We start from the raw sequence: 12557 nt of genomic DNA, 5'->3' as shown, positions 1-12557 counted from the left end.
TATTGAATGAGTAATTTAGACATCACAAAAGAGTTTATAATATGCTTTTGGGGATATAAGAAGGTCTATCTGCAAGTACTCTGACAGTAATTTTTAAAACACTTACTTGCTTTTTATTTTAAATGCATTGGTGTTTTACCTGTAGTTAGGTTTGTGTGAAGAGTGTCAGATCTTGGAGTTACAGTGTTGAGTTGCATGTGGGTGCTGGGATTTGAACCCAGGTCCCCTGGAATAGCAGTCAGTACCTTTAACTGCTGAGCCATCTCTCCAGCCCCATCTGCTAGTAATCTTAAACTATGCCTTTGCTTGGTGCTTTATTTTCTTCCCTTCTTTCTTTATTCCTTATTCTTCTTTTCCCCTTTCTTTTTGTTTCTTGGTATATCCTAGACTGGCCTTGAACTCTGATCTACCTACCTCTACTTTTTGAGTACTGGATTTACAGGAGTGTGCCACTATACCCAGCTAATCCAGTTACTTACTATTTAAAATTTTCCTTTTGCATTTTATAGTTTCGACATCCTGTAGTTTGTTCTCTGTACTGATTGTAGTTTGTTTTATTGTTGTTGTTTTGTGTTTTAGTGGTAACAGGAATGTAGGTTAACCAGGTATATAGATCTTGCTGAGTAAATCTTCATCCTCATTATGTTTTTTGGACAACCACATTTGGAGACAGGATGGGACATTATCATTCCTTCTGGTCCAGACAGCTTTGTGGAGTCTGGTATCTTTGTGCATATCTGAAGTCCCCATCTCTTTGATTTTTGGATTTTTTTTTTTTTCTTAAAACTATGCTTTCTAATCCAGGTGGTCCTTGAGCTTGAGGCACTCCTGCAACAGATTCCTGCTCTGAAATTAAAGATATACCCTACTGCCATACTTAGCTTAACTTGTCTGTTTCTAACCAAAGACACCAATAGTTAACAAAGTTAGAGGACACAGAGCATTTATATAGGCCAGTGGTTCTCACCCTATGGGTAATGCCTTTTTGGGGTCACATTTTTCATAACAGTAGCAAAATTACAGTTATGAAGTAGCAATGAAATAATTTTATGGTTGGAGGTCACAACAACATGAAGAAGGTGGAGCACTACTGTTCTAGGCAGTGAGACATTTTGAGGTCAGGTTTTGAAAGATGAATCAAGCTTTAAGAACTGACTGACGTTTGAGGTAGTCTCAAACTTTAAAATTACTAGTTTTGGATGACAGCCAAATTATTCATGTGAAGAAGGACAAAACACAGGAAAGGGGCCCTGGGAAACAGTTGGGTTGACTTCCACAAGCCCAGAGTTTTAGGAATAAGAATGAAACAGAAATAGATTGGTTTATGTAGGGGTAGATTTTAGAGCATAAATTAGGCTGAAGAAAGAATTAGTGAAGTAGAATGCTAGAGGAAAATTCCATACTGAGATGTTCAGACAAAAAGATTGAATATAGTCATAAGTATTCATAATTCAATTCTAGAAGAGTTCTGAGAAAGAATAGGCAGGAAAAAAATTGTTTTTTTTTTCTTTCTTTTCTTCCTTCCCTCCCCCCCACCCAAGACAGGGTTTTTTTCTCTGTAGGTTTTAGAGACTGTCTGGAACACTCTTTGTAGATTAGGCTGGCCTCAAACTCACAGAGACTTGCCTGCCTCTGCCTCCCAAGTGTTGGGAATAGAGGCGTGCAACCACCACTGCCTGGCAAATTTTTTTTTTTTTTTTTTTTTTTTTTTTTTTTTTTTTAATTTTGACCTTTTTTTGAGGCAGGGTCTTTCCTTGGCTGTTCTGGAACCCAGTATGTAAACCAGGCTGCCCTGAACTCAGAGAGGTCTACCCGCCTCTCCCTCCTAGGTGATGGGATTAAAGTGCCCAACCACGCCCAGTTCACGGAGTATAGATTTTTAACCAGACAGTATTGTTGATCTGTTTACAAGTTGGTTGTGTCAGTTTTGGTTGTTTTCGGCAGTATTTGAATGTGCTTTTGCTTCATTTCCTTGCCATTGGTTGGTGTGGCCAATTTGTTATTTGTCTGGTTGTGATTTTGTAGGGTTTTCAGTCTAGAATGGAGTAATGAGGTTGGGCACCATCTTTTGTAAGGATCCTGTTAAGTCTTGACAGTTTATCTTTCTTAGTGACTTATAGGTGTTGTTTATGCATCCTGCATATATTTGTTTGGACATATGCTCTAGATAGGAATATGCTGCTGGTGTCTTCTGACTTGTAAATGTTGTTACTGTTTGACTGTTGTGTTTCTTTTGCTTTTAATTTTTATTTTTTTAGATAGGGTCTTCCTATGGAGCCCAGGCTGCCTTGAGCTTGTAAGTCTTCTATACTAATAAAACCCCTAGGTGCTGGGGTTTACAGACATGTACTACCATGTTCTGGCTTTTTATGATATCTTGTTAAACAGAAGTTATTTCTTATTTATTTTTCTTTGCTTCTCCCTACTTTTTCAGTAGTAGAATTTAAATAGTGTTTTCTGTTATGGTTTGTCATTTTCATAGTACTGTTTATGAAGTGATGCAGTTTTTGTGTAATATAAAGCTCTCTAGACTTGCCTTCCACATTTAGGTCTGTAATCCACAGAGAATGTATGCATAGACTAATATGATGGTTTAGTTCTTTTTTAATCCCACTATGGATACTCAGTTATTCTAACTTTTTTTTTTTTTTTTGAGAAATACCACTTCCTTGCCACAAATACAAGATCTGTGTCTGTGTGGTTTGTTTCTGGACTTTTTGTCTAGTAATGTCTTGTCCCAACATAGGAGTAATTACTGTAAATAGCACAAATTAGACAATAGGAATAAATACAAATTACCAGTTTTTGTAATAAATAGATGATGGGGGGAGGGCACTGGAAAGATGGCTCAGAGGTTAAGAGCACTGGTTGCTTTTTCCAGAGGTCCCAGCAACCACATGGTGGCCCACAACCATCTATAATTCACTTCAGGGCCCTCTTCAGGCCTGCGCTGCAGGCATATGTGCAGGCAACATACTGGACCAGAGCAGAGATTTTAGATTTGTCTTCCAGGATGGTCATGTTCTTTCTATCTGCCCCTGGACTTCTGGGGATTTTCTTTTGTCTTAAACAAATCTGCCTGCCTCTGCCTCCAAGTGCTGAGATTAATTTGTGTGCCACCATGTCCAGCTCTTGCTTTTTTGTTTTGTTTTTCGTGACAGGGTTTCTTTGTGTAGCCCTGGCTGTCCTGGAACTCTTTCTGTGTACCAGGCTGGCCTCATACTCACAGAGATCTGCTTGCCTCTGCCTCCCAAGTGCTGGGATTAACTGTCTGGAGCTTTTTTTTTTTTAAAGACAGTCACTATGTAGCCTTGTTTGGCTTGGAACACTCTATGTAGACCAGTCTGGTCTTGAACTCACAGAGATTTACCTGCCTCTGTCTCCCTAGTGCTGGGATTAAAGTGTATGTTACCATGCCTTGCTTGATATTTTATTTCATCTTTCATATTTTCAGGCATTTGTGGGAGATTCCACCCCCATCCCTGCTTGTGTTGTCTATACTATTAGTCTTTCAGAGTCTTCTATTGCCCCAGGTTCTGGTTTGACCCCAAGTATGTATATGGTAGGCAGCGCTCTGCCACTGAGCTCACATAGTTTGAAGAGATGTCTTGGGGCTGGACAGATGGCTTAGGGGGTTAAGATCGCATACTGCTCTTGCAGAAGACCTAAATTTGGTTTAGCATGGTGGCTTATAACTAAGTGCTTGTTACTCTAGTTCCAAGGGATCTGATTTTCTTTTGGATTCTATGGTACCTGCACTCACATGCACATGCCCCAATACATGTACACACAAAGATGTAACTTACGTAATTCAGAAAAAAACCTATTTGTGTAGGAGGGTCATTAGTATAGAGTGGTTGTCTATGGCATTGGGTTACACATAATTTATTATCCTCATGTATCTTTCATATTTATGCAAAGCACATACTTCATAGCTTGTAACTTAAAAAGGAAAGCTGTCCTTTAAGGTCCTCTGAGTAATAGCCCTTTTTTTCCCTTTGTTGCAGGTGGTGCGGTTGTGTCAAAACCCAAAGCTGGCACTCAAGAACAGCCCACCTTATATCTTAGACCTGCTACCTGACACCTACCAGCATCTCCGCACTGTCTTGTCGAGATACGAGGGGAAGATGGAGACACTTGGAGAAAATGAATATTTTAGGGTGTTCATGGAGAATTTGATGAAGAAAACTAAGCAGACTATAAGCCTCTTCAAGGAGGGAAAAGAAAGAATGTATGAGGAGAATTCTCAGCCTAGGTAATGGAGAAATACTGCACAAATATTAATTCAGGTCTGTGACTGCCAGATGATTGCTTTGAATTTTATTTTAATGGGAGTAGAAAGCTCACATTTGATGTAAATGGTAAGCATTTGGTCATTGTTGGGTGAAATAGATTTATCTATGAAAGAAAAAGGTTGCAGGCAGTAGAGCCTTTGGATTCTTGGAGATGCAGACATTTGTGTGTAGATCAGAGTTTGAAAGAGGGTTGAGGTTGAGCTGAGGTTAGCAGAAGCTGAAGCAGATTGATAAATCACAGTCAGATAAGGGCAAAGAAGATAGTGCTTGAAATTGGTTTTTGTTTTTTATTTCAATTTTATGTATTTAATCTTTTGAGACAGGGGTTTTCTCTATAGTCCTGGCTGTCCTGGAACTCATTCTGTAGACCAGGCTGAGATCTGCCTGCCTCTGCCTCTCTAGTGCTGGGATTAAAGGTGTGGGCCACTACATCCAGCATTTTTTAATTTTTAAAAATACCTTTTACAATGTATAGGTAAGGGTTCTTTCTCACCCTCCACCATGTGAATTTTTGGGTATTGAACGCAGATCACTTGTCAGCAAACACTTTTACCTGCTGAACCATTCCTTCAACTTTTTTTTTTTTTTTTTTTTTTTTTTTAATAAAGCAAGTTGTACTGGAATTTTCTTTATGTATAAGAGCAAGTTTTAGCTAGAATAAATAGAGACAAATGTATAATACCTGCCTTCCCCTGGAGTTGGGTAAAATCTTTAGTGCTAAAGGGTGGTGGGGGTAGAGAGAATTTAGGAGCTCATAGCCTGTCCAGTTTAAAGGTGGTGAGCTCCAGATTCAGAGACAGAACCTGAGACACACACACTAGTGAACAGGCCTGAACACACATGGATATAATGTGCACACACATAAAAAAAAAAAAAAGAGACTTGAGTGGTAGAACACTCATAGCATGCACAAGGCTTTGGGTCCAATCTCAAATTAATCATTTTATATTGTTTTTTATTTGTTTTTGACATATGAGGGATTAAAATATTGCAATTTGCTTTTATTAAACAATTTAAGTCAATAAGGAACAAAACTTTAAAATGCACTTGCCAGTTATTATAAGCAAGGTTCTCTCTAATTTTAGGGATGAGAAGAGATATTGAAATATGTAATCTGTCAAGGATTTAATAGAGCTATATACACATTGCTGTGAGAATGCAGTTTTGCCTATCAGATGGTATCAAAGGTGACACAAGAAATGTTTGAGCTGAACTAGATTCTGAAGGATGAATAGAATAGTATAGGCCAGTGGTTCTCAACCTGTGGATCACAACTCTGGGATCAAATGACTCCTTCACAGGGGCACATATCAGATATCCTATATATCAGATATTTATTTTATGACTCATAACATAGTAAAATTACAGTTAAGAAGTAGCAATGAGATAATTTTATGGTTGGGGGGTCACCACAACATGAGAAACTGTATTCAAGCTGTTGCAGTATTAGGAAGGTTGTTTCTAGGTAGAGAAGTCAGCCTTTAACACAGTAGCAAGAACCTGTGGACTATGTTTAAGGAATGTGGGAAGTCTGGTTTGTCTAGAATTACTAGAGTTGGATGAGTGGAAGTCCAGTTGGAGTCAGGCTGTAAGGATTGGTTATGACTCTAGACTGTCTCTTCCAGATAATCAGTTGTCTAGAACAATTTCTTTTTTAAAAGAGCATTAAAATATTTTTTATATTTGGGGGTTGGTATTATCTCAGAGGTAGGTTCTTGCTATATTGTTCAGACTGCTCCAAACTCTGGGGCTCAAGGGGTCCTTCTGTTTCCCCTCCCCTAGAAACTGAAAATAGTAGCATGCTTCTGTATTCACTTTAGTAAATTTTAAAAATTATTTTTGTGTGTGCAGGTGCACATGCAAACAGACATGGCAGAGAGAGAGGGAGAGGGAAGGCTCTCTCCTTTACCACATGGGTTCCAGGGATTGAACTCAGGTTATCAGGCTAAACAGCAAGCATGCAGTCTTGTCAATCCTAAGAACATTTTCATAGTGAAATGGAAACTCTTCCTATCTTCTTAGAGCATACTGAACAGCATTTGATGTGCTTCTTTTAATGATTGAAGGTTTATCCCTGAAGGCCATTATAGTACACTGGCTAAGTAGATAAATTCTGAAGCTAACTTGAAGGTTTTAATCTTTTCTTAGCCTTTTTTTTTTTTTTTTTAACTATGTGATCTTTATTTCCTCATTCAGAAAAATGATATAATTATGCTTTCGTTTTGGGTTGTTGGGAGTTGTGTTCTTCTTCATTTTGGAGAAGGGTCCCTTGCATCCTTAAACTCACCACATATTGGAGAATGAACTTGAAATTCTCTGATCCTTCTGTCTCCACCTCCTGAGTTCTGGGATCGCAGGCATGCCAAGTTAATGTGATGCTGAGGATTTAGCTAAGGGCTTTGTGCATGCTGGGCAAGCACTCTACCAAGGATCTACATGCTCAGCCCCAGCTTTTATTATCTTAATTGGGTTTTTATTGTGTAGTAAACATAGATATTATAGCAGATTGTATATCGTTAATGTACAGCACCACATCAATCATGTAATTTGACCTGGCTAAAATAAGTACTTTTCATATGCATTCACAATGACTAAATGTAATTATATACTATATATAACAAAATATGTAATTTGTTCATACCAAAATTAGACTATTTTTATAAGTAAGTACCTTTGCCTCTGTTTTAAACTTCACTGATTCTATCAATTCCTGTCTCTCTCAATTTTACTTCCTAAATATGAAGAATGGATTTCTGGCTTACATTTTGGTTGCTTACAGGCTTTTTGGGGGTTGTTTTTATTTTTTACTTTATGTGTATGGTGTTTTATCTGCATATATATCTATACACCGTAGGCATACAGTGCCCACAGAGACCAGAAGAGGATGTTGGACCCCCCCTCTGGAACTAGAGCTATAATTGAAAGCCACCATTTGGGTGCTGGGAATTGGACCCATGGCCTCTGGAAAAGCTGCCAATGCTCTTAACTTCTAAGCTATCTCTAGCCCCCGAAATTTTTCTTTTTTAAAATTGATTCATATACTACAGGGCTCTGTGTTGGTTAATTTTTAATCAACCTGACTGACACAAGCTAAAGTCATCTGGAATGAGGAAACCTCAGTTGGGAAAATGTCTGTATCAGATTGGCTGGCTGTAGGAAAGTCTCTGGGGCATTTTCTTGATTAATGGTTGATGTGGGAAGGCCCAGACTACTATGGTCAGTCCCACCCTTGGTAGATGGTCCTGAATTGTATAGAAAAGCAAGCTTAAGCTGGTTGTTTATGGTGCATGCCTTTAGTTCCAGCACTCAGGAGACACAGGCAGGTGAATCTCTTCCAAGGCCAGCCTGGTCTATAGGTCAAGTTCCAGGACAGCCACGGCCACACAGAGAAACCCTGTCTTGAAAAACAAACAAATAAAAAAGCAAGCTGAGCAAGCCATTAAGCTGTACTCTGCCATTGTCTTGCAGTTCCTGCCTTGAGTTCCTGTTGTTTTCAACCTTACTAATGCTGCAGCCCTTTATTAGAGTTCTTCATGTTGTTGTGACCCCCGGCCATAAAATTCTTTGGTTGCTACCTCATAACTATAATTTTGCTACAATTATGAATAGTAATTAAATATTTTTGTAGATAGAGGCTTGCCAAAAGGGTGGAGACCCACGGGTTGACTATAAGGTGAAATAAATACTTTCCTCCACAGGCTCCTGTTTCTGCCTCTTCATGCTGATATCAGAGGTGTTTGCTGTTATGCCTGCTTTTTTTTTCATTTCCTTTTTTATCTTCCCAACAGTAGAAAGCAAACCAGGACAAACTCTTTTAAAGTATACATTTCCATTTTGCTGTATTTACGAAGTTGCCACAACTCAATTTTGGAACATTTTCATTTCTCCAACAGGAATTCCTATAGCCATTAGCAACCACTTTGTCAAGCTTTCTATTTTACTTTATTTTTATATTTACTTTCTATATCTGTAGGTTTGCCTGATCAGAACATTTTATATAGCATGCATTTCATATAAGTGGAGCCATATAATATGTATTACCTTTACTTAGTGTCTGTTTTCTTTAATTTAGCATGATTTTACTATTTGTCCATATTTATAGCATGTATCCATACATTTATTCTTAGGAGGGGAGAAACTAGCGGAGAGAGGTGCACACTGTAGCCTAGGCTGTCCCAGATTGCGACATGTAACTCAGATTGGCCTTGAATGCTCAAGTCCCAGCCTCTTGAGTGGTGGGACTACAGGTGTGAACCACTATACCCACTATATCTTTTTGTTTGTTTGTTTGTTTTGTTTTGGAGACACAGAGAAGATCCACCTGCCTCTGCCTCCTGTGTGCTGGGATTAAAAGCATTCTTTACCACTTCCCAGCTATTTCATTCTTTTTGATAGTTGATTTCTCTGTGTTTGAAACATCTTGTTTATAGATATTTGAGTTTATACTTTTTAGTTATTATAAGTAATATTGCTGTGAACATAGTAGGAGGGGAATTGCTAAGTTGTAGAGCAATTGCTTTTTTACTTTTTGAGGAAGCTCCAGACTGTTTACAAAGTGTTCTACACTCTCTAGCATTGGAATAAGGTCCTAACTTCTCACCAGCACTTGGTACTTGTAGCCATCCTGCAGGGTGTGAAGCAGTATCTGGGAAGTTTTCAAATACACTTCCCTAGTGAATAGTCTTCATGTACCTGTGTATCTTCTTTGAAGATATGTCTGTTTAAATCCTTTGCTCTTTTTTAAAATTTAAGTTTTATTTTGTTTTTATTTATCCCCTAGAGCTAGAGTTACAAGTAGTTGTGAGCCACCTTGATATGGCTGGCCAAACTCAGGTTCTCCAGAGGAACAAAAAGTACCCTTAACCAAGGAGCTGTCCTGCTCCCTGTTTTTGTTGTGCGTTTTTTGCGATATCCCTAGAACTTGCTATGTAGCTGAAGATGATCTTGAACTACCCATCTTCCTGCCTCTACCTCCCAGGTTCTACAGTTAGAGGCATGCACCATTTTGCCCTCCAAAAAAAAAAAAAAAAAAAAAAAAAAAAAAGTTTCTGGCTCTTATGTAGGCGAGGCTGGACTGAGTACTGTTATAAAGATGTGAGCTACCACATGCTTGACCTTGCCTTTTTGTTTTTACTTTTTGCAGTACTGGAGACTCCATAGTTCTTACTCCTTTTGCTCATTTTAAAATGTGTTCTCATTTTACTATTGAATTGTAAAAATTCTTCACGTAGAGTCTGGCTACTAAACTAGTATCATATCACATATGATGGAAAAAATGATTTGTAAAATTACTCCCATTCTGTATGTCTTTTCACTTTAATAATATTTTTTGAAATGAAAGATTTAAACTTTGATGAACTCTACTAGTACTTTGTACTTTTATTTTTTACATTCTAATCCTAGTTCCCCCTCCCTCCTCTTACTCCCTTCACTCCCCACCTCCTCCCAACTGCTCCATAGAGAAGGTAAGGCCTCCCTTAGGAAGTTTGCTAAATCTAGTTGAGGCAAGACCAAGGCATCTCTCCACCCCCCACATCTCTTTGTCTAGGCTGAGCAAGGAATCTCTCCAAGTAGAATGGGCTCCACTAAGTCAGTTTGTACATTAGTGTTAGATCTTGGACCTACTCCATTGGCCTCATATATTGTCCCAGACACACCATTGCCAGACTGTACTTTTAAGAAACCATGGTGTAAGCCAAGCAAATGTAATGGTTTCATGCTTCTAACCCCAGCATTCTGGAAGCCTTAATGGGGTTTGCGTGAATTCAAGACCAAACTGGACTGCATGGTAAATTCTAGGACCACCTGGGCTACAGGCTGTCTCCAAACTCCCTTTTCCCCATATTGGTTGGTTTTTTCCCATATATTTTAGCTCTTGTGTTTAGTTCTTTGTTTATGAGTTTATTTATTTATTGTATGTTTTCCTCTATGAAGTAAAGGTCCAGATTCATTCCTTGACATAGATACATACATACATACATACATACACACACACACACATATATATATATATACACACTCCTTTATCAAAATGCCATTTGTTGGAATGTTCTTGTCAAAAGAAAATTGACCAAAATGTAAGGCTTTATGTCTAGACTTTGAATTCTGTAACCATATTACTTGTCCTGATGCTGGTGTGACAGTAGCTTATATGTTATTGTGCCTTTGTAGGAGTTTGAAATCACCAAATGTGAGTTGTGGCTGGAAAGATGACTCAGCTGATAGAGCCCATATTGCTCTTCAAAAGGACCAGGGTTAGGTTCCCAGCACCCATGTTGGGTGGCTCACCACTACTTCTAACTCCAGATTCAGGGTATCTGACGCCTTTCTGGACTGAGCACTCACATGTGTGAACATATCCATATACACATAGTTAAAATATTTTAAGCCAATAATTTGAATTGTAAATGCCTATTAACAGAATAGATAGGGAGAGAAAAGGAAGAATATTCAAAGAACATGGACTTCATCTGTAATCTAGGATGAGGCCATCAGATTTGTAATGAAAAGATATATAGAAGTGTGATAGGTGTTGTATATAATGTGTAGCTTAGTTTGTGGGTACTGTACCTTTTGCTTATATCTCTTTCTCCAGTGGTGTTTCTGTAGTTTTCATTGTTCACATCAAATCTATTTTTTGTGTTTGTTGGCTGGTTTTTTAATCTTACATACTGGGTATTCCCAGGCAGTCTCTCATCTAAATACTAACAGTTGTCACATCTTTTAACCTTGGTTCAATTCATTGATGACTCCAGTTTTAGACAGTTCATTACTCATACATGGAAGTGAAACTGGTGCTTATACATGATTCTTGTGCTGTGCAACATTGAAGAGCTAGCAGTTATACAATGGGTTTCTTGGGCTTTCTTAGCAAAAGAGATCATGCCATGTGCAAACAGATAGTTTTACTTCTTTTTCCTTGCATAGTTTATTTATTTTTCTTGCCTAATTATGCTGGCAGGATTTATGTCAGCTGGAACCTGTGTTGAGTAGAAGTAGCAAGACTTGTTCCTGGTTTTTGGAGGCACCTCTGTAGTTTTTCACCAGTTACGTAATACACTGGATTCTTGGAGATGATTTTTATTAGGTTGGGGAAGTTTTCCTCTGCATCTGGTTTGTTGAGGTTTTTTTGTTTTTTGTTTTTGTTGCTGTTGTTAGTTTGTTTTGTTTTAATATCCTTCCTTGGTTTTCTTTAAGGGGTAGGAGAGTTCTAGTTAAGTGAAATGCTATAAAAGAATTATAATTTAAAAAACTAGTTTGAATAATTTACACCAAGGTAGGAATTTGTTTCCTTGTAGAGTCTTGGAAAGGTGTAAACCTTGTGTACAGCTAACTGCAGGACTGGAATGTTGCCAGGGCCTCATCTCTTAGCCAGAACTTTCTTTGTGTGACTTCCACTCCCTCAGTGCAAATTAGTTAGATCCACATTGCAGAAAACCTGAATTCTCTTTCTTTAGAGCTGCTGCTTGAGCGGTTTGCTTTTCCAGAGAAGTGCTTTCTCATCGTGCTGTGTCAGCAGCACCCGTATGGTTTTGATTTTGGTGAAGTATAGAATAATTGATTATGCTTGAATAAAAGTTGAAAGGGGCTGGCTATAGAGTGAAATTGAATTTTTTTAAACTAGCTCATATTCATTGCAGATTATACTTTTAAATTATCCTACCTTTTTAGTTACACATAAGTTATTAAAATTTTGCTTACCTTTTATAATTTGGAAAAATTCAGACCTAACTAAACACTCACCTGCTAAGTACTCAGTAGTATTGAGTGCTTTGTAGTAAGAGCTGCTCCAGGAACAAGATAGAGCAGGGAGCAACATAAAGGCCCTTCCCTCAAGAAGCTTGTTAACTTTAAGTCCCTCCCCCTTAAATGGCCTGGAACTCACAGAGATTTGCCTCTGAGTGTTGGGATTAAAGGAGTGTGCCACCACACCTGGCTCAAAGAATATTCCTTATTCCACCCTTGACATTTTCCTCCAGAGGAATTGTGGTATTTCACAAACTGAACAGTGTTTGTATACTTATAGTCCTTTCCTAGCACCCTTCAGAACATGTGCTAAATGCTGCTGATAGATAATGAACAACAACTATCTCTGTGTTTAAAAGTTTGGGTTTGATGGGAAATGATTTCTAATTAGATTGGGAGTATTTTTCTTGCATTTTTGGAAAGGGGGTGCAAACATGTGCCTGTTTCTTTTCAACCTCAGAGAGAGGTGATTATGACCAGCTTTTAGTGGGTGAGAGATAGTAACAAGTAAGTGGG

At 38.3% G+C, this 12557-nt stretch overlaps 1 protein-coding gene across 1 annotated transcript in view; it reads left to right on the top strand.

The window, feature by feature from the left end:
- Positions 1–12557, top strand: part of Cbl (Cbl proto-oncogene) — a 76378-nt gene that overhangs the window by 16746 nt on the left and 47075 nt on the right. The window contains exon 2 of the mRNA XM_051197218.1: positions 4008–4255. Within this exon, the coding sequence (XP_051053175.1) occupies positions 4008–4255 (248 nt within the window). The remainder of the gene's footprint in view (positions 1–4007; positions 4256–12557) is intronic.

Source organism: Phodopus roborovskii, unplaced genomic scaffold, assembly GCF_943737965.1.
Source record: "Phodopus roborovskii unplaced genomic scaffold, PHOROB, whole genome shotgun sequence".
NCBI lineage: Eukaryota > Metazoa > Chordata > Mammalia > Rodentia > Cricetidae > Phodopus > Phodopus roborovskii.
This window is presented reverse-complemented; position numbering and strand designations above follow the sequence as displayed.